Here is a 21,225-nt window from a genome sequence, read left to right as displayed (position 1 = left end):
GTGTACAGCATTGGTGTCTGTGCTGCTGGAGCCTTACCGTCAGTTATAGGGATGTACAGCATTGGTGTCTGTGCTGCTAGAGCTTTACTGTCAGTTATAGAGGTGTACAGCATTGGTGTCTGTGCTGCTAGAGCTTTACTGTCAGTTATAGAGGTGTACAGCATTGGTGTCTGTGCTGCTGGAGCTTTACTGTTAGCTAAAGCAGTGTGCAGAATATGTGTCTATGCTGCAAACAATTATATTTTATTTAAATTAAATCTTAATATATACAATTTAAGATTTAATTTAAATAAAATATAAATGTTTGCTGCATAGACACATATTCTCCACACTGCTTTAGCTGACAGTAAAGCTCCAGCAGCACAGACACCAATGCTGTACACTCCTGCAGCTGACAGTAAAGCTCCAGCAGCACAGACACCAATGCTGTAAACTACTGTAACTGACAGTGAGACTATATATATATATATATATATATATCAGAGGTACACTCCACTGAAGGAAAATGGCACCCCTTCACCTTTATATACTGACTGAATGACTGAATGAAGATATTGATATGTCTATCTTTGCCAGATGCAACATTTCCAAATGCAACTTGACATAATGTACAATACACAAAGCAAAGAAGACGTTTAGGCAGGTCCTATTTCAGGATGTCATCCTGTGAGACAGCTCAGGTGTAGATAAAGATAAATGAAGAATTTTCTGCATTTGGCTGTCAGTGTGCGTCACTAACATACATAGCAGTAATACCACCAATAATAGCAATAATGCAGAAGGTCCAGGGTTTAAGAAGTCATTGCAGCTGATCTCCAACATCTTTATCTAATAATTGAAGAAATAATTACATCGAAAAAAGCTATTTTCACTATACCTTTGGAGATTATTGCACCAGCTGCAGTTGAAACCAATTTGGGATCTGACACAGGTACCGCAGCTGTTAAACTGGAGACAAGCTGAGGGAAGACATAGTGAACAGCATTATAAATCATTTGTCAAAGATATATAGATCTATTTATCTATCTCGTCTCTATCCATCTACTATCTACCTACCTTATATCTATGTATGTATCTATCTGTCATGTCTAAAAATCATATCTGTACGTCATTCATTTATATGTCTGAAGAACAAAGAGTATGATATTTGAGAGCCGGGCTCTTCCTTTTCTATGCCTCATTTTATAGCATAGATTGTTACAATGTTTATTATATTATTCTATTTAGTTAATCAGATGTTTATTTTAGGTAAACAAAGCGGATTCCAATCGTTTTAGCCAATGAGGACAATTCCAGTGAACACTGTGGTATATATTCCGGCTCAGTTCCATAAAATCATATATTTGGCTGGTTTTATTTTTGCATTTCACATTCCCCTTAATGCTAGCAGTTTTGCAAAGAAGAAACCTCACCCATAATGCTATGTGCTGTTAAATCCAGCCAAGTGAAAACAATAACAGGGAAATGTGTCTTTCCACCTAGTGATCGCTCCTCGGAATCGCTCAGTTACGGCACTCGCTGCCTACAATATCCTCTCTATATAAAATATTCTCAATATTCCTGAAAATGACCCGCAACATCTGTGCTACAATTCAATGTATATTTATGATTGTTTTATTACCTAAACCATCAAGAAGCCTAGGGATTATATTCATCTTTACTATGCTATTTTAAAAGATCTTAGCTAACGCACCCTTGTTATATTGCCTGCATGTTTTTGTAATAAAAAGGACATTTAAAATTGGAATCAGCATAAGACAGACAGGCTTTTGGAAGCAGACACATTCATAGCTAAAGGGGTTGTATGAGATTCAAAGGACATCGTTTATTTTTTCCACAAGCAACATCACTCTTCTTCATGGGTCTGTAGCTCAGTTTTATTCATTAAGAGCTGATCTGCAATTCCTGACACATCCCAAAGATAAGGCCTCATGCACATGGCTGTTGCCGGCCGTAGCCCGTATTGTGGCCCGCAAATAGTGGGTCCGCAAAATGTGGGCACCAGTCGTGTGCTCACTGCATCACGGATGCGGACCCATTCACTTCAACTTGTTTTGCGGTGCGGACAAAGCACAGACCCATTAAAGTTGAATGTGTCTGGATTCGTTGAAGCAGTCGCATGGATAGTGTCCGTGCATTGGGGGACAGCAAATTGCAGTCCCCAATGCACTGAACGGCCGAGCAACGGCTCGTGTGCATGAGGCTTAAAAGAGGCGCTGTTTCTGTAAGAAAGCAACTTTGTTTCTCTAAATTCATGCAACAGCTTTAAAGCAGCTGTATTATAAAGAGTAACTAAACTTTTGGTAAAATGTCCCATATGCCCTAATAACACTTTTTGTAATGTACTTTATTAATACATTTAGAATTTTTAATAGCGTTTTCCCTCCCTAAAGTGCACCTTTCCCTCTGCGCTTAAAATGTACTTTAATTTATGTAATAGAGGCCTGCATTGATCTTTTCTGAGGGGCCTTCTTTGTTTTTGTATGTTACAAAGATCCTCGGGGGTCGGACTTCTATGTGTGTCAAGTTTAAAATTAAAAGAGAATGTATTTAAAGAAGGGGGTCACACATTCAGACCTGAGATTTTCAGATGAAAATCAATTTTTTTTATTGAAAATTGCCCACACTCCAAGGAAATGGGGGAGATTTAGCAAAACTGGTGTAAAGGAAAATTGGCTTAGTTGTTCATAGCAACCAATCAGATTCCACCTTTCATTTTTCAAACCCCCTTAACACCAGTTTTGATGAATTTGAAAACCAACCCTATTATTAGATTCACACACTGAATGTGTGAAAAATTGGCAATTCTTTTTATGACTTTATTATATTAAAACATGTCAGTTTAAAGAAGTACAAATATTATATTCTAATTACATTGCTTCACCATATCTTTCCTTCCATACCTGTATAACATAAATCCATAAAATGATATTTAAACAGTAAGAGTGCATTCATCTATATAATGATAAGACATGGGAGATATACAATGCATATATGATTAGGTATAATACATCTTCTGGTTTCTTATTTTTAGAGTTATATACATAACCTATATATTTTCTCAGACGTTTCTTCCATTAAGATAATTTTTCAAACTCAGAGCCACTTCACAGCTCATTAAATCAATGGACTGAAGTGTCCTTCCAATAGTGACATATTATCCTGCACATGGATCACTTACTTGGAAGAGGCAGCATCTCGACTGCAGAGTAGTTGGTAATCTTAGACATATCTAGTTCCACCCTGTGATATTCGAAGATTGTTCTTCTGCGAACATCTGGAAAAATATGACATGGAAAATGTCAGAATAGCAAAAACTCTGATTAATATTTATTTCCAGAAAATGTACAGTACAAGTTATTTGAGCTGGAGCTCCAATGATTTCCAGAATTAAGTAATGCTTTCACTAAGATGTTGCTGCAATTCTCGGTCATTTCGACAAATGGGCCACCTCTTCATTAAGAATGGAGAACATGAGGTCTTCATTGCTGAGTTTGTGGGTAGACCTAACTGCTGAAATTCTACCAATACTACTTATTGCATTATTTTCTGTCTTCATTGAGCTGTTCTTACTTGCTGGTTTACGTATGGTTAAGTTCATTCATATGCTTAAACTCATCCTGGATCAAGCATAGGCTCAGTGGGACAGGTGGCCTCAGCAGACTCGAAGAAAATCATGCACTCAGTGCACACAATTTTTTTCTTCCAGTTTGCATGACAAATGTTCATTTGGTGGAGGGTCCACCATGATTCCTTGTCTTTAGAGATGATGAGCTCTCACCTTCTATTATTCACACTTACGTAAATGAGCTACCTCTCCACCAACAATAGGAAAAGGTCCATCTGGTTCTTGGGTCTGTTAGGAATCCATAGCAATCAGCATTGGATTGTGACTCCTTGGGCCCTACTAGAGGAAATGATTCTGATGTCCACCATATAGAACATGTGATGGTCCACTATTATTTGCATTGTACAATTTGTTTTCATTATTGTATACATATAATATATCATAATCTAAAAGGTTAAAACAATCCTAGTGGCAAGTAATTGGCTCTAAAGTCAACTCCAAAGAGGTTTGTTTTCTACTGGATCTTTGGGATCCATTACAGTGTCAGAATCTGTGTCCACTGGAGGATTTTCTGATCCTTTCACTTTTTTTACATCAGTAAAAACAAAAACTATGTGGTTACTTGATCCACAACCAAAATGCCATTTGGAAGTCTATAAAATATGTTACATCAGCAGACTCCTACTACTACTCCCAGTCTTTCGTTTAATACCACTCCCCTCCGCCCCTTGCACGGCTGCTTCTAATTGCTTATCACTGCTTTTGCTATAACACTGTGCTGCTGACCTCACTTCCTCTACGCTACAATTAAGGTTCTCTGTTGCTTTGCTGTCTGCCCGTGTGCCGACCTTGCCTGTCTACCATTGCGACCCTCTGCTGTCTGCCCTGACCTCAGGCCTGTTTCATGAATTTGCACAAACTCTGCCTACCCTGATCATGGCCTGTTACTAAATACATGTTTTGGTTGTTCTTTGGTTCCTTGCACCAGTGTCTCTATGTGTTAGCTGTCAACCACATCAGGACTACTACAGAAGAGAGCAATCTAGGGAATCCCTGCAGTGAAGTCCAGATCCCTGTATAATGGTTAAAGTACAGTGAATACTAGGGCGCCACCAGGATAACATCCTTAGGTTTAGCCCAAAGTCAAACCAGTTGGTTGACACAATGGTTCCACACCCCGGGCCATGACAAAATACCTTGCTCTTGTCTATCTATGAGCCTTCGTAGGTACTAAGCAGAACCAGATGGGATCACATAACATCATTCTCTCTAGACCTGTCACACTAGAAAGGTGTGGACATTTATGGTAGTTCCATCAGGGATCTGGTTTTTGATGGCTAGAATAGTGTAGTCTGCAGTACTATTATTGTTGTCAAAACACCAATATATTGGTAATCATTTTAAAAACGATCTTTTAAGAATGGAGGTTGTGAAACTGACTTTAGGTGCCCATACATTTTTAGTAGGATCAGGCTGGCAAGCCAATATGTACTAGGTGTTCATTCAACATTCATTTGGCAGATGTCATGGAGAAAAAGGGTATATCCTTTGTTCACAATAGGAATGAGCCACTGACAGGTGTCTTGCATGGACTTACTACACCTCTCCCTACTGAGAAGACATTGACACTTGGCTGAAGCTAGTGGGTATGGTGGGTGGAGAGCCGAGACCAATGACTGTTTGGTCAATAGCCATTGAAGGTCTATTGCCACCTTTGGTGAGAAATGCAGATGTAGCCAAGCTAAAATTAACTCCGATAACAAGTGTCACAGTGTTATCTCAGTTATCTAGTGACAAAAGCCGATGAAATCCATTGAAAAAGTCAGTCAAGTTTAGCTCTGCTGCATCTGTATATCAACTAAGCTCAGACTAATGTTTGTTTCTGTTCCTTTCTCCATAATGCTCAAACATAGTATATTAATATATTTAGAATGAATGGCCATTTATTTATTGGAATGAGCCATGAGCATCACATAAATCTATCCTGCCCAATGAACAGCTATAGGAGTAGTGGATATTTTTTACCATCCAGTCCAATTCTGGAAGAGCGACTTTACATTCTTCAAGGTCCAAAAAAGAACTTTATTTTGGTACCTTAATGATCAGAACTGAACATGATGCAAACCCGTCATCTCAATGCTTCTAGAACATTTGGATTCTATGGGTAGATTCACATGGAGATTTTTGGAGGAGGTTTTGAGGAAGATGGATTTGAAAGGAATAAGAAATATTAATGAAAGACTTATACTTCTTCTTTCTTCTAGATACACTTCTGACTTTGGCTGAAGAACATACAGGAAAATCTGCCTCAAAACCTCCTCCAAATACTCCATGTGAACCCACCCTAAAAATTCAGCCCCCCACTACCCCAGGTGGTTCCAAGTTAAAAATAAAGTTCAAGTAAATGGGTCCACATCCACAAACAGTGTGCACTCAGTCGGTACCCGTGAACTGTGGAGTGGACCACTATTTGCGATGCACAGCACAGGCATGAGGCACACATGCTCATGTGCATGAGCCCTAACTGAGTCTTGCTGTTTTGCACCACTGTCAATATTTCTGGTTGAGATCTATCTTCTGATAGATTATTATATTCTTCCATCTTTTTGACCTTACATTTTTGACTAGACATCACTATTAACAAATTTCTTTTTGGAATAAAAGTATATTAAAGTATATTAAAGTACGGTGCTATATTTCATCCCAAGCTAAATGGGTAAGCCAATGAATTTGCCAAAGGAAGATACGTAACTTGAGAGCAAAGCTGTTAACAGGACCAATTATGGTACACGTCATTTATAATACTGGTGCTATTGCTACCTCTGGCATCCCTCTATAGCAGGGATCAGCAACCTTCGGCACTCCAGCTGTTGTGAGACTACAATTCCCAGCATGCTCCATTCATTTTTATGTGAATTCTTAGTAAGAGCAAAGCAAGTATGCATGCTGGGAGTTGCAGTTTCACAACAGCTGGAGTGCCAGAGGATGCCTACTCCTGCCCTATAGCTACACCCCTGCCCACAGGGTAACTGCTTTCCTGTTTTACCTGCAATATTGGTTAAAATACTGCAAAAACAAGGAAATAATATAACAACATACAAAATAAAGTTGAGCGAAATTCTTTCATTAGAACATCTTACATTTCTTTTTATATAGATTTGCTGCCCTTTGAATATGAAATATAAAGGAGTAAACAAAGTTAAAAGTTAAAGGTCAAGTCTTTTCGGGACCATGCATTTTCCCAATTCTGTCAGGTTTCTTTCATAATGGTTACTTATACTTCTTTGAACTTCAAATACTATTCAGTTCATGAAAACATCTGCCAACTGTGAGCTAATGTCTTCTACTGAAGTACGTTTTTTATTTTCATTTTGTTAGATAATATGGTATAAAGCTAGTGATGTGTATGAGTAACACTTATGTGTATATGGCCAGATTTGACATCTAATGGCGTACAATACCACCACTACCACCAGGAAAGCTGCTCCTATTCAAGTGAATGGAAGTAGTGCTGCATCAGCTCAGTCCGCTACACAGTAGATGAAAGCTACGTATGTCGCTCCAGCGCTGGAGTCACTACACAACAGCTGATCGGTGTGGAAGTTGTAAGGATAGACCATCTTAATATAAAAATCCTGGAGAACCCTTTTAAGACAGTGAAAGTACAGCCATATGTGGTGTATATGCTGCAACGTAATTGAAACCAAATAATCCTCAACATTTAGAATAGCAGCAAAGTTGATGAGATCTTAGAAAAATCTCCACCAGGCAGATTTGTCACAGATTTTGCTGTGAATCTGCTGCAAATTCCACGGCGGAGTTTCCGCAATAAAAACTCTAACTATGGACTTACTATAGTATCTCCCCCATTGTTGTAATGTACTAAAAAACATTACATACTGTAAAAAAGTCTTCATTTCTGTACAGAGCAGGCTCCTCTGGAACATAAAGTGCCATAAAGTATCATGAGGTTGGTCTTCGTAGAATTACTGCACTTGCTAAAATGATCGCATCTGCTCTACATTACATAATTACTGATCTTCCACTTCATTACAAAAACTGGCAAAAAGGAAAACTGTAAAGAAAATGACTCTACAATATTCTGGAATATTCATTATTGATTCTTGAATATTACATACTTACTAGGAATCTGTTGAATCTTATGGACCACAACAAAAGCATCTGAGAGGCCAACTTTCACAGGATGATTGGTAGAGCTTATTTCCACCACAGGTACTGGTATCTGCAAGAGAAGGAATTATAATTGTATAAGTGGTAAATTATATTTAGAGATGAGCAAATTTTTCAAAAGTTCGATTCGGCTGATTCGCCGAGCTTTACAAAAAATTGCTTTGTGACGAAAAACTTTGTCACGAAGCATATTTTTTTGTAAGTAGTGGGTGCAGTGATACAGGGAGCTGCGATAGCGCCGTCCCTCATCATTGTAACCCCTTAGTTGCATCGTTTATATATGATCGCATCATCTGAATGTAAAAACGGTGTGAAATTAGCATAAAAAAATATATTAAATCAAACTTACCACGTCTATTTGCTCGTGATGGGCCGGCCGCCGCCATCTTGCTTAAAGATCTGGCGGGAAATCTCGGGATTTCGGCTGAGCTCTTCAATTAAGATGGCGGCTGGGGGCCCGTCGCGAGATAATGGAGGAGGTAAGAATGATTTTTTTTTGTTTTTTATACTATTTCAGGTGAAATCAATTCGTTTACATGAAACACGAGGAAATTCGGCTTCGAGGCAAATGAAATCTATCCTGAAATTCAGATCGAATTCCACTTCGTGGGATTCGATTCGCTCATCTCTAATAATAAACACCTACCTCCATAAATACTAAAAACTAATAGAATTTATGCTGTATATAGCTATATATATATATATATATATATATATACAGTACAGACCAAAAGTTTGGACACACCTTCTCATTCAAAGAGTTTTCTTCATTTTCATGACTATGAAAATTGTAGATTCACACTGAAGGCATCAAAACTATGAATTAACACATGTGGAATTATATACCAAAAAGTGTGAAACAGCTGAAAATATGTCATATTCTAGGTTCTTCAAAGTAGCCACCTTTTGCTTTGATTACTGCTTTGCACACTCTTGGCATTCTCTTGATGAGCTTCAAGAGGTAGTCACCTGAAATGGTTTTCACTTCACAGGTGTGCCCTGTCAGGTTTAATAAGTGGGATTTCTTGCCTTATAAATGGGGTTGGGACCATCAGTTGCGTTGTGGAGAAGTCAGGTGGATACACAACTGATAGTCCTACTGAATAGACTGTTAGAATTTGTATTATGGCAAGAAAAAAGCAGCTAAGTAAAGAAAAACGAGTGGCCATCATTACTTTAAGAAATGAAGGTCAGTCAGTCCGAAAAATTGGGAAAACTTTGAAAGTGTCCCCAAGTGCAGTCATAAAAACCATCAAGCGCTACAAAGAAACTGGCTCACATGCGGACCGCCCCAGAAAAGGAAGACCAAGAGTCACCTCTGTTGGAGGTGGCTAAAGATAAAAGGCCACCTCTCATTCGTAGTGGAAGCAACACCAGAGGGGTTGGAGGATGTGCTGTAAATAGGCAAAGTTGAGCCTCACAGATATCCTATAGGTATGCCATAAATGTCTACAATGGGAGTCCCCTTTTAAATGATCCCTATATTTCATTTTCTCAATATTGTTTGCTTTTCTGATGAAAAACATTCTTAGTAGTCACTCCTAAGATACCACAGCATGTATACAGCTCTATTTCATACTTGATATGAAGATTGGGGACACGGAAAAGTGAATGGTTTATATTCAGCAAACAAAAGTTTATCAATGGAAAAGGCCATGCATTAACTTTCAGAAAGCTGGTGCTGAAATCTCTAAAACAAAAATTCTATTTGACCTTGACGGGGATCTGATTAAAGGTAAATAACGGCAAAATAGATTAGGAGAAGAGAAAATGACTCAATTAAAATGTATCCCACAGCCTGTCGGGAACTCAGGCGATTTTCTGACACATGTACACTAGAGCTTTAGGGAACAGAAGTGAAAATGTAAAAAAAAAAAAAAAAGATTCAGTTTCTAGTGTCTCTCTCTCATATACAGTCACAATTGTTCATCAAGCTTTTAAGACTTTCCCTCAAAGGCCAATGCATTTACCAGATCATAGCAACAAACTTAAAAACATCTCGTGGGTGGAATGACCTTGTAAGTGTCTTTGTAACAAACGTTGACAATAAGATGTCTTATAATTGAAAAGTAAGTTTCCAATCAAGATTACAGGGAAAGAAAAATAGAAGATGCTTTCTTCTGTGAAAGGTACAAGAAAAAAAAAAAAACTCTATAGGACTTGGTCTTTCATGCCCAAACAATCCATAGTCTCTCACAGATTTTGCTTTCAGCACAAGTTATAGTAAATATAAAAATATTATGAAATTTAAAGTGGTATTATGACAAATGAATCCCTATTCACAGGACAGGGCATAACTATTTGTTCACTGGGGGTCCAACCACTGGGACTCCCACTGATCACGAGAAAGGTAACTTGTACCCTTTGAGGCCCCCTGAAAAGAACTAAGGTTGGGCATGCACACTGCCATTCCATTCATCTCTATGGGAGTTCTGGAAATAGCTGAGTAGTCGTGTGTCTCTGCGAACTCCTGTAGAGATGAATGAAGTGGCAGAAGTGGCAGAAGTGGCAGCGTCCATGCCCAAACCGCTGCTTCATCAATTTTGGGGGGCCCCAAGGTAAATGGGGTTCTCATGCTTAGTGAGTCCTAACAGTAGGACCCCCATAGATCTAATAGGGGATAACCTCTCACATCCGGAATACCACTATGAGGTGAATGTACGCTTTATAACACTATGCCATGGAAGCCTTATGTGCTGATTGAATTCTTAAAGAAGCACTCCCACAAAATTTGTTATTCTCTAACTTGTTAAAAAGGTGCATGATTTAAACTGTAGTGAAGGTGATCTTCTTACCACGGACTGTATTTGTGAGTTATAGCCTCCCTTCTGATCCTCAGCTGTGTCATGACTTTCCAAGTAACACAGCAGCCTCAATGCTGGTCTCATAGGAATGAACAGTAAAGTAACTGACTTCCTGCCCTGTGTCAGTTGGAAATCAGAGTGCTGGTCACATGACACAGCTGAGGATCAGAAGGGAGGTTATAACAAAAAATACTAATACTGGTAAGAAGATTGCCTTCCCTACAGTCTACACCATGTACCTTTCTAACAGGTCAGAGAATAAAAAAAAAAATTGTGGGACTATTCTTTAATAAAGAATATTCTTAATAGAGAGAGCAACAGGGAGAACTTTTATGAATAATATATGTACATGAACCTTTTTAGAAAACCCTTGACTAAATTAACCCCTTAACTTTAAAAGTGGAAAACCCCTCTCTTAAATGTCACTTTAGGTATTGTAGATTTTGAATTTATGTGTGAAGTAAATATAGTTGGCACACAACCCAGGTGTCTGAAGTACATTTTTAACCCCTTAGTGACATACTTAATTCTGGCCTTTCACACAATTTTATTTATCAGAGAATGGTGTAATTAGTACATTGCTAAATCACTTTATTAAAAAATGCTGCCTGCATCCACATGAAAGAAGTTGTAACGTCATAGCCATTGGGGGTCTCACTTCCATATAATTTGCAGTCCACTGCTTGTTGTTAGGCTAGATCATTCCCTGGTAACAGAGACACAGAAGACGGCTCACAGGAAATGGGGGCGTGTCAGAGATAGCTGAGCTTCTGAGCCTGATAGAAGCACCTCCTCAACACAGCTTCTGAAGAGCAGAGAGGCTCCTGTGTATCTGTAAGTCTAATACCCCATCCCTATCAGATTTCTGACCTCACTAGAAGAAAACAAATATAGTGAGAAGTGAGGGAAGTTAGGCCACTGCTTACAGTACTGGCAGATCCCATTAGAAGGGAGACACCCACGGCTTATGAGAGAAATGCATCTAACTGTACAGATGAAACAGGGACTAATGTGGCTGAGGAAGAAATTAGGGAATCCCAAAAAAGACCTGTTCCTTCACAGTTATGATTCAACAATGAAGCACAAAAATAATACAAAAAACTCAGATATGATTTAAGGACCAGGAATATTCTCCCCTCTGAGTTCCAGTGGTCATGACTTTTTTATTTTTTATTCAAGTTAGCTGTATAAGATCTTGAATTTTGTGGGAAGAGTTGTAGTTTTTTTAGGAACCATTTTTGGGGTTCATATACTGTATTAAATAACGTTTATTATTTTATTTTTAGGGGGAAAGATAAAAAAAATAATGTTAATATTTTGTGGGACTTATTTTTACAGAGTTCACTTTGTGGTATAAATAACATGATAGCTTTGTTCTATGGGACACTACAATTATAATAAATAACACCACAATGGGTCTAAAATTAATTAACACTTAACCTAACAGGAACACTGAATAATGCATACTAATCCAACAGCAAATGAGTGAAATTAATTTCCTTTAACCATAAAATATTTTTTATTAGACATGATTAAAAATAATAATAATACCATTATAATTCATACACAATAATATTAGTAGGGAATCCACAAAAGCTACACCACCTTATCAACCCTAGTCAAATACATACTATAAAGTGTCTTATGCCATCTACAAAAATTATACAGGCAGGACTGCCAATTCAGAGAATGGTGACCAGTTAAAAGTAGCAGCAACACAAATCCAGATGGATTTGGGGCATATATCGCCTCTAACCTCTGCTGTGCTCTACTTACCCACACCCATTCATGTAGTTCTCAGTGATATAAACATGACAATGCACCATTAGATATAATAGTTTCATACCTAAGTGTAGTGGGAATGGTGGCGAGACGCTCTTCGATACGCGTTTCGCGGTCTCCCTTCCTCAGGAGGAGTGGTTTTATTGAGGGCAAAAGGTTTAATTTTTAAAGGACAACCTAGCCTATGGTGAGCCATCTTTGAAGTCATGTGATCATTATTACATCACAGTCATGTTAGCGGCGCATGACCACTCACAGCCTGCCACGTCATTTCAGCTTCCACCTTTCCCCGAGACCGACACTGGAGAGGGCAATCACTACGCCAGGTCTCCATGTAGATAGATGGAAGCTTACGGGCCGTGGGATAGCCATGCACTCCAGACTATGGAATATGACATGCCGTGCAAAGGATTAACTATATAAGGTGCCATAGAGGGAAGGAGATATATCCAATATATATTAATGTGTGCTAACTTAAAACCTATTTAATCTGATAATATCCTGAAAACTAGTGAATATTAAAACCAGTGCCACCAGTTTGAATAAAATAATCATAATTAATTTACACATGCAAGACAAAGATAACAAAGCAATTAAAGTGATGATAGTGCAATAAATTAGTATAATAATTAAATTCATACAGTGTAAAGACATTTAAAGTGACAGTTAGTGCCCTTCTAAAATTCCTGAGTGTAAAAACTGTGGACAATTTAAACAGATTATTTATTCAACCAATGTGAACAAAGTCCAATAATAGCTGAACTAGTGCAATTAAAGTGTAAAAGTGAGAGATAAAAAAGACAATTTCTTTCTCCCTCCTTGCTTGCTCTCCTTCTAGTTTTCACTTCTATAAATTCACACTTGAAATAAAGGAAGATGTTACAATGTATCTTCATATTCATAAATCCGCTCATCCGCTTATCCCCCTAATAGTTTATATCTGTGAAAAGGATTAAAAGACAATATTAGTTACCGTCAAAACATAAAAGACAAAATTTCACAGACTAAAATAATACAACCCAATATACCCCTTAAAAGATACCACTATCATAGGAAGGAACTAAATCCCAGATTTTCATTTAACCCTTTTGGAGTCAAGATCCACCTACTTTTTAGCTTCCCAAATTGATCCTGTCGATGCCTTTAAGCCAGCAAGGATTTGCATTACTTCTATGAAATAACTTGAAGTGTTTGGGAATTGTCTTTAAATTATTCAAATCCTCCTCTTCATGTGCCTTTTCAATGTCTCTCACATGCTCTCTGACTCTTTTTCTCAATTCTCTCGTAGTGAGATCTATGTAAACTTTTTCACAGGGGCAAGATGCATAATATATTACCCCTGTGGAAAAACAAGAAATATACTCTCTGATTTAAAATGTTCTCTTCTTTTCGGTGTCCGTAAAATTCGTAATTTTTACATATTTGAACATGCTTTGCATGATCCACATGGGAAAGAGCTTATTTTTCCGTTCTATCTCTCTCTTTTGAATCTGGTATATAATGGCTATGAACTAGCAAATCTTTCAAATACTCCATCTTCTCGCAGTCATCAATGGTCTGTCCTGTGATACAACTCCTCACTTTGATATCTGTTTGCAGCACTTCCCAATGTTTATTTAAGATTTCATAAATCTGTCCCCACTGTTTGTTGTAATTGGTAATAAATCTTGTCTCCTGTCCTTCTGTTTTTTTTTATGTAGTACATTGGGGCATAATATTTTCTCCCTTGTTCTTTGTTTAGCAATTTGGATTCTTCTTTTATTTCTGCCTGTTGCTATAGCCTCTCTCCTGAAACCTTTTCCTCAATTCTCTAGAATGTTTTAGATATTGTATTTCATCGGAGCATATCATTTTTAGTCTCAGGAACTGACCTGTGGGGATTCCGTCAATAGTTGATTTGGGATGTTCTGAATCTGCATGAAGAATAGAGTTTACCGCTCTTTGTTTCCTGTAGATGTCTGTCTCCAATTTACTTTCTTCACCAGCCTTGATTTTAAGATCAAAGATACCACTATCATAGGAAGGAACTAAATCCCAAATTTTCATTTAACCCTTTTGGAGTCAAGATCCACCTACATTTTAGCTTCCCAAATTGATCCTGTCGATGCCTTTAAACAGCAGAGGATTTGCATTACTTCTATGAAATAACTTGAAGTGTTTGGGAATTGTCTTTAAATTATTCAAATCCTCCTCTTATTCAAATCCTCCTCTTCCTGTAGATGTCTGTCTCCAATTTACTTTCTTCACCAGCCTTGATTTTAAAATCAAAGAAGTCCACCTCCCTTGCTGCCTGGAAGGTAAGTTTAATGTTTAGATTATTTCTATTTAGTGCCTTCATGAATTTATTTAGATCATCAACCGACTTTTCCCAGGTGAACAATAAGTCATCGATGTAACACATCCAATTATGTACCTTTTTGATGCCAGCGATATGCCCATCATGAAAATTGTGTCTTTCCCAGGCGCCCAAGAACAGGTTTGCATACGACGGGGCACATGTGGCTCCCATCGCCCTTCCTTGAATTTGAAGATGATATTTCTCTCTAAAAACAAATAAATTATCTTGTAATACGAATTCTAGCAACTCTAAGATGAAATCATTTTTAAATCTCTGTTCTTGGTTATTACGTCTCAGGAATTCAGCCACTGCTCTTAAACCGTCTTCATGTCTTATGCTGGTGTATAAATACTTAACATCGGCCGTAACTAGCAGCATGTTATCCTCTATTTGGATATCCTCCAATTTGTTTAACATTCCTAGCGGTAATCCCGAGTGTGGCTCGGGGTTAACTTACACTGCAAGAAGTGGTAACCTCGAACCAAACTCGGGATTTCCATGGATTAATTAGAACGGGGCTGGAATGGATCCGGACAGCACACAGTATGCTGTCTGCATGCGCATTTCCGGAGCGCGGCGAGAACTTCCAGCCACAGCTCCGGAAGAATGTACCGCTTCGGGTACGAAAATACTACAGGAATTAGACCACCAAGTTAATACCGCTGTGGTGTCCTGATCAGAGGATATCCAAATAGAGGATAACATGCTGCTAGTTACGGCCGATGTTGAGTCTTTATACACCAGTATAAGACATTAAGACGGTTTAAGAGCAGTGGCTGAATTCCTAAGAAGTAATAACCAAGAACAGAGATTTAATGATTTCTTCTTAGAGCTGCTGGAATTCGTATTACAACATAATTTCTTTGTTAATATTATCTTCAAATTCAAGGAGTGGCGACGGGGCCACATGTGCCCCGTCGTACGCAAACCTGTTCTTGGGCGCCTGGGACAGACAAATTTTCATGATGGGGATATCGCTGGCATCGAAAAGGTACATAATTGGATGCGTTACATTGATGACTTATTGTTCACCTGGGAAGGGTCAGTTGATAATCTAAATAAATTCATGAAGACACTAAATAGAAATAATTTAAACATGAAACTTACCTTCCCGGCAGCGAGGGAGGTGGACTTCTTAGATCTTAAAATCAAGGCTGGTGAAGAAGGTCAATTGGAGACAGACATCTACAGGACACAAACAGCGGTAAACTCTATTATTCATGCAGATTCGGAACATCCCAAATCAACTATTGACGGAATCCCCACAGGTCAGTTCCTGAGACTTAAAGGATATATATGATGAAATGCAATATCTAAAACAATCCAGAGAATTGAGGAGAAGGTTTCAGGAGAGGGTTTATAGCAACAGGCAGATTAAAAAGGAATCCAAATAGCTAAACAAAGAACAAGGGAGAACTTATTATGCCCCAATGTACTACATAAAAAAACAGAAGGACAGGGAGACAAGATTTATTACCAATTACAACAAACAGTGGGGACAGATTTATGAAATCTTAAATAAACATTGGGAAGTGCTGCAAACAGATATCAAAGCGAGGAGTTGTATCACAGGCAGACCATTGATGACTGCGAGAAGATCCAGGAATTTGAAAGATTTGCTAGTTCATAGCCATTATATACCAGATTCAAAAGAGAGAGATAGAATGGAAAAATAGGCTCTTTTCCATGTGGTTAATGCAAAGCATGTTCAAATATGGAAAGATCAATGAATTTTACGGACGCCAAAAAGAAGAGAACATTTTAAATCAGAGAGTATATTTCTTGTTCTTCCACAGGGGTAATATATTATGCATCTTGCCCTTGTGAAAAAGTTTACATAGGTCTTACTACGAGAGAATTGAGAAAAAGAGTCAGAGAGCATGTGAGAGACATTGAAAAGGCGCAAGAAGAGGAGGATTTGAATAATTTTAAGACAATTCCCAAACACTTCAAGTTATTTCATAGAAGTAATGCAAATCTTCTGCGGCTTAAAGGCATCGACAGGATCCATTCGGGAACAAAAGGAGGAAATAAAGGGAAAAAGTTGGCGCAGCTCAAAAGTAGGTGGATCTTCAGGTTAGGGCATTTTGACACCAAAAGGGTTAAACGAAAATTTGGGATTTAATTCCTTCCTATGATAGTGGTAACTTTTAAGGGGTATATTGGGTTGTATTATTTTAGTCCTGTGAAATGTTGTCTTTTATGTTTTGACAGTAAGTAATATTGTCTTTTAATCCTTTTCACAGATATAAACTATTAGGGGGATAAGCGGATGAGCGGATTTATGAATATGAAGATACATTGTAACATCTTCCTTTATTTCAAGTGTGAATTTATAGAAGTGAAAACTAGAAGCAAAGCAAGCAAGGAGGGAGAAAGAAATTCCCCTTTTTTTCCTCCCACTTTGACACTTTAATTGCACTAGTTCAGCTATTATTGGACTTTGTTCACATTGGTTGAATGAATAATGTGTTTAAATTGTCCATAGTTTTTATACTGGCACTTTAAATGTCTTTCAACTGTATGAATTGAATTATTATACTAATGTATTGCACTATCATCACTTTAATTGCTTTGTTATCTTTGTCTTGCATGTGTAAATTAATTATGAATATTTTATTCAAACTGGTGCTACTGGTTTTAATATGCACTAGTTTTCAGGACATTATCCGATTAAATAGCTTTTAAGTTAGCACACATTAATATATATTGGATATATCTCCTTCCCTCTATTGCACCTTATATAGCTAATCCTTTGCACAGGCATGTCATATTCCACAGTCTAGAGCGCATGGCTATCCTGCGGCCTGTAAGCTTCCATCTATCTCCATGGAGACCTGGCGGAAGTGATGAAACACGTGGTGATTGCCCTCTCCAGCGTCGGTCTCGGGGAAGGGCGGAAGCTGATATGACGTGGCAGGCTGTGATTGGTCATTCGCCTCTAACAAGACTGTGATGTAATAATGATCAAATGACTTCAAAGATGGCTCACCATAGGCTAGGTTGTCCTTTAAAAATGAGACCCTTTGCCCTCAATAAAACCACTCCTCCTGAGGAAGTGAAACCGCAAAACACGCGTCGAGGAGCGTATCACCACCATCTCCACTACACTTAGGCCTCATGCACACGGACGTTTTATTTGCGGTCCGCAAAAACGGTTTCCGTTGTTCCATGATCTGTGTCCGTTTTTTCTTCCGTGGGTCTTCCTTGATTTTTGGAGGATCCACGGACATGAAAAATGAAAAAAAAATCTAAGTCAAGTTTGCCTTTGAAATGATAGGAATAAACGAACACGGATCACGGACACGGATCACGGACGCGGATGACAATCTTGTGTGCATCCGTGATTTTTCACGGACCCATTGACTTAAATGGGTCCGTGAACCGTTGTCCGTGAAAAAAATAGGACAGGTCATATTTTTTTCACGGACTGGAAACACGGACCACGGACGCGGATGCCAAACGGTGCATTTTCCGATTTTTCCACTGACCCATTGAAAGTCAATGGGTCCGCGAAAAAAAACGGAAAACGGAACAACGGCCGCAGATGCACACAACGGTCGTGTGCATGAGGCCTTAGGTATGACACTATTATATCTAATGGTGCATTTTCATGTTTATATCACTGAGAACTACTGAATGGGTGTGGGTAAGTAGAGCACAGCAGAGGTTAGAGGCGGTATATGCCCCATATCCATCTGGATTTGTGTTGCTGCTACTTTTAACTGGTCGCCATTCTCTGAATTGGCAGTCCTGCCTGTATAATTTTTGTAGATGGCATAAGACACTTTATAGTATGTATTTGACTAAGGTTGATAAGGTGGTGAAGCTTTTGTGTAATCCCTACTAATTATTATTATTATTATTATTATTGTGTATGAATTATGATGGTATTGTTATTATTTTTAATCATGTCTGATAAAAAGTATTTTATGGTAAAAGGAAATTAATTTCACTCATTTGTTGTTGGGTTAGTGTTTATTATTATGTAGCCAAATTTATATATTTTTTATATTTTTATCTCTTAAACATCCTTTTAGCTCCCCCACTGCCCCTCTCCCCCTCCTTCTCTAGGTTGAGAACACAGTCAACTGAAGGCGGGTGGGCTGCTTTAACTCTTCATATATTGAGCAGGGTAGCAACCTGATCTTATTCAAAAGCTTACATTCTAAGTTTTAAAACAAGATCAGAATTGTAGCACTATCTCCACTACTTTGGGAGATATAGCCGTTAGAATTGGGGTAGGGAGAGAAAGAGCTCAAACCTATATTCCCTTTGTGACTCTGGCCTTGTTTTGAAGCTTAGACTTCCATCTTTGAAATGAGACTAGGCCCATATCTCTAGATGTTACCAATCCTGGGTTAAAGCAGCCTCTGCCTTAGACTGCTGCTTGAGATCTGATTGAGCTTAACCCCAGCAGAGCTTGGGCAAAACTGTATGTATACAATCAAATAAATCATACTAATTCTATTGCATTTGCAAATTTGAATATTCATTAAAAGAAAAGAAAATATAGTATATCAATTACTGTATAAGAAAATTGTCAACCATACAGCTGAACATCCATAAATGAAGGTTGTGTATCTTCTGCAATACCCTATGCATGACCATGAGAGATACATAATTACACTCCGGTTCTGGTGTTTAATTTTTAAATCTCACTTTTGATTTTAAATCTGAACGAGAAACCAACAAAGCATGAAGGTTACTGAAAATATCAATGTTTCCATTGCACAGATAAGTAAATGAGCCTCTCCAGAGATCAAACAAGAAGCCTGTTCTGAGAAGGAACAATGCCGGTCGGCTTCATTCGCTTGTATGTTGGGATTTCAAGCATCTACTTCCAAAAAGAGAAGCAAAGCCAAAAACCCACACAGGAACGAACAAGCAAACTGCATCATCCCTGCCAGGTAAGGTAGAAAAGAATGCCAAGTTTGGTCTAAGAAGGATAAATTCCCCATATTACAATTGTTTTGCGGACAATGCAGAGTTTACGAGAATAAAACCCTCCATCTGCGTTCAAAGACACAGAGAGGAAAATACGCGGTGGTTAGTTAGGCCAACAATTAGATAAAGGAACATCTGTTGTCATTTAGAATGAGAACACTACTGATTAATTGGAAGATTTAATTCAGGTCTCGGTATTACCAACTGTTTTCTTGGACAACATGTCGAAAAATCCCTTCAAACTACCAGCTACATATATCACACGTCTGACTTTTAGATTTTCAGTTTTCAAGACGAAAACACTGCACCATAATATCATTTTATAGACTCAGATCTTTCTAATTTACAAGGGGACATTCTCCAGGGGAAGCACTCCAGGATCCTGGATCCTGAGGAATCCTGTAGGGCTCCCTGCAGCGTTAGGCCTCTTGCACACGGCCGTTGTGCTCCCGTGGCCGTATTGCGGGCCACATACGGACACCGGCCGTGTGCATTCCGCATCACGGATGCGGACCGATTCACTTGAATGGGTCTGCAAATCTGGTGATGCGGTGCGGAACGGAAGCACGGAATGGAATGTTCTATATTTTTTGCGGAACGGACAGATCACGGACCCATTCAAGTTGAAAAGGTCTGGATCCGTCCCGGCACTGCACGGACATTGCCCATTCATTGGGAACCGCAAATTGCGGTCCCCAATGCACGGAACGGAACAACAACGGTCGTGTGCAAGAGGTCCTAGTGCAGGGGTGCACAACCTTTTTTGGTCCGGGGGCTGCATTGTCACATACTATTTCAAGGGGCCGCAAATAAAAAATATGTTGATGGGCACTCATCTACCTATTACACAAGCCAGTGCAAAGTGACTGGGGAGGAGTGATCGCTGCCACAGTCATTCCGCCTTCATTTAGATTACACAGGGAGATGTGCTGCAGATAATCGGACATCTTTCATCCTGATAAAATATGCAAATCAGCCGACAAATGAGCGATTCCTTGTTTATCGACTGATCAGCTGCACGATTATACCAGCCAGATATAAGATATGAGAGCTCCTACGTACACTTGTTCCCAGTAATTGTCCCAAATATTGTGCTGCAGCATGGCCCCTGAAACCAAAGAGTTATACTTACCTGCTCCCTGCCGCTTCGGTCCTTCGAACTGCCCCCGCTGTTTACACCTGGCAGTGCATGGACACGGTCATACACCACTCCAGCCAATGACTGGCTTAGGGCGTGATATTGCCACAAGCAGAGTGTCACTGCTGAAGCCAGTCATTGACTGGAGCCGTGCAAGTGACCATGGCCATGCACTGTCAGGTGTAAACAGCGAGGGGGCCGTAAGATGGAGGCAGCGGGGGCAGCGCAGAGGACCAGAGCGGAGTGGAGCAGGTAATTATGAATCTTCTATTTCAGAGGCCCTGCTGCAGGAACTTGTTAAAAATCCTTTTTACCAGAAAAGTGGCGACATTTCCTTCCATCCTGCCTCCTATTTATAAATCATCGTTTTCCTTCACTGCAGAAGGACGGGGCTCACTGGTTATTACCATCTCCTGCCAATCCCAAACATTACCTTGCTAGTGGGGAAGGAGCCTAT

At 39.0% G+C, this 21,225-nt stretch overlaps 1 protein-coding gene across 2 annotated transcripts in view; it reads right to left on the bottom strand.

Annotated features, from left to right (window-relative positions):
* The window catches only part of PLXDC2 (plexin domain containing 2), a 319,079-nt gene that overhangs the window by 131,966 nt on the left and 165,888 nt on the right, over positions 1-21,225 (bottom strand). For both annotated transcript variants that reach the window (XM_044293433.1, XM_044293434.1), the window contains exons 5-7: positions 7,712-7,811; positions 3,182-3,277; positions 878-959 (exon numbers count right to left, since the gene is read on the bottom strand). In XM_044293433.1, coding sequence (XP_044149368.1) covers positions 878-959; positions 3,182-3,277; positions 7,712-7,811 — 278 coding nt within the window. The remainder of the gene's footprint in view (positions 1-877; positions 960-3,181; positions 3,278-7,711; positions 7,812-21,225) is intronic.

Source organism: Bufo gargarizans, chromosome 5 (assembly GCF_014858855.1).
Source record: "Bufo gargarizans isolate SCDJY-AF-19 chromosome 5, ASM1485885v1, whole genome shotgun sequence".
NCBI lineage: Eukaryota > Metazoa > Chordata > Amphibia > Anura > Bufonidae > Bufo > Bufo gargarizans.
Note: the sequence above shows the minus strand (reverse complement) of the source record. Positions and strands in the feature narration are given on the sequence as shown.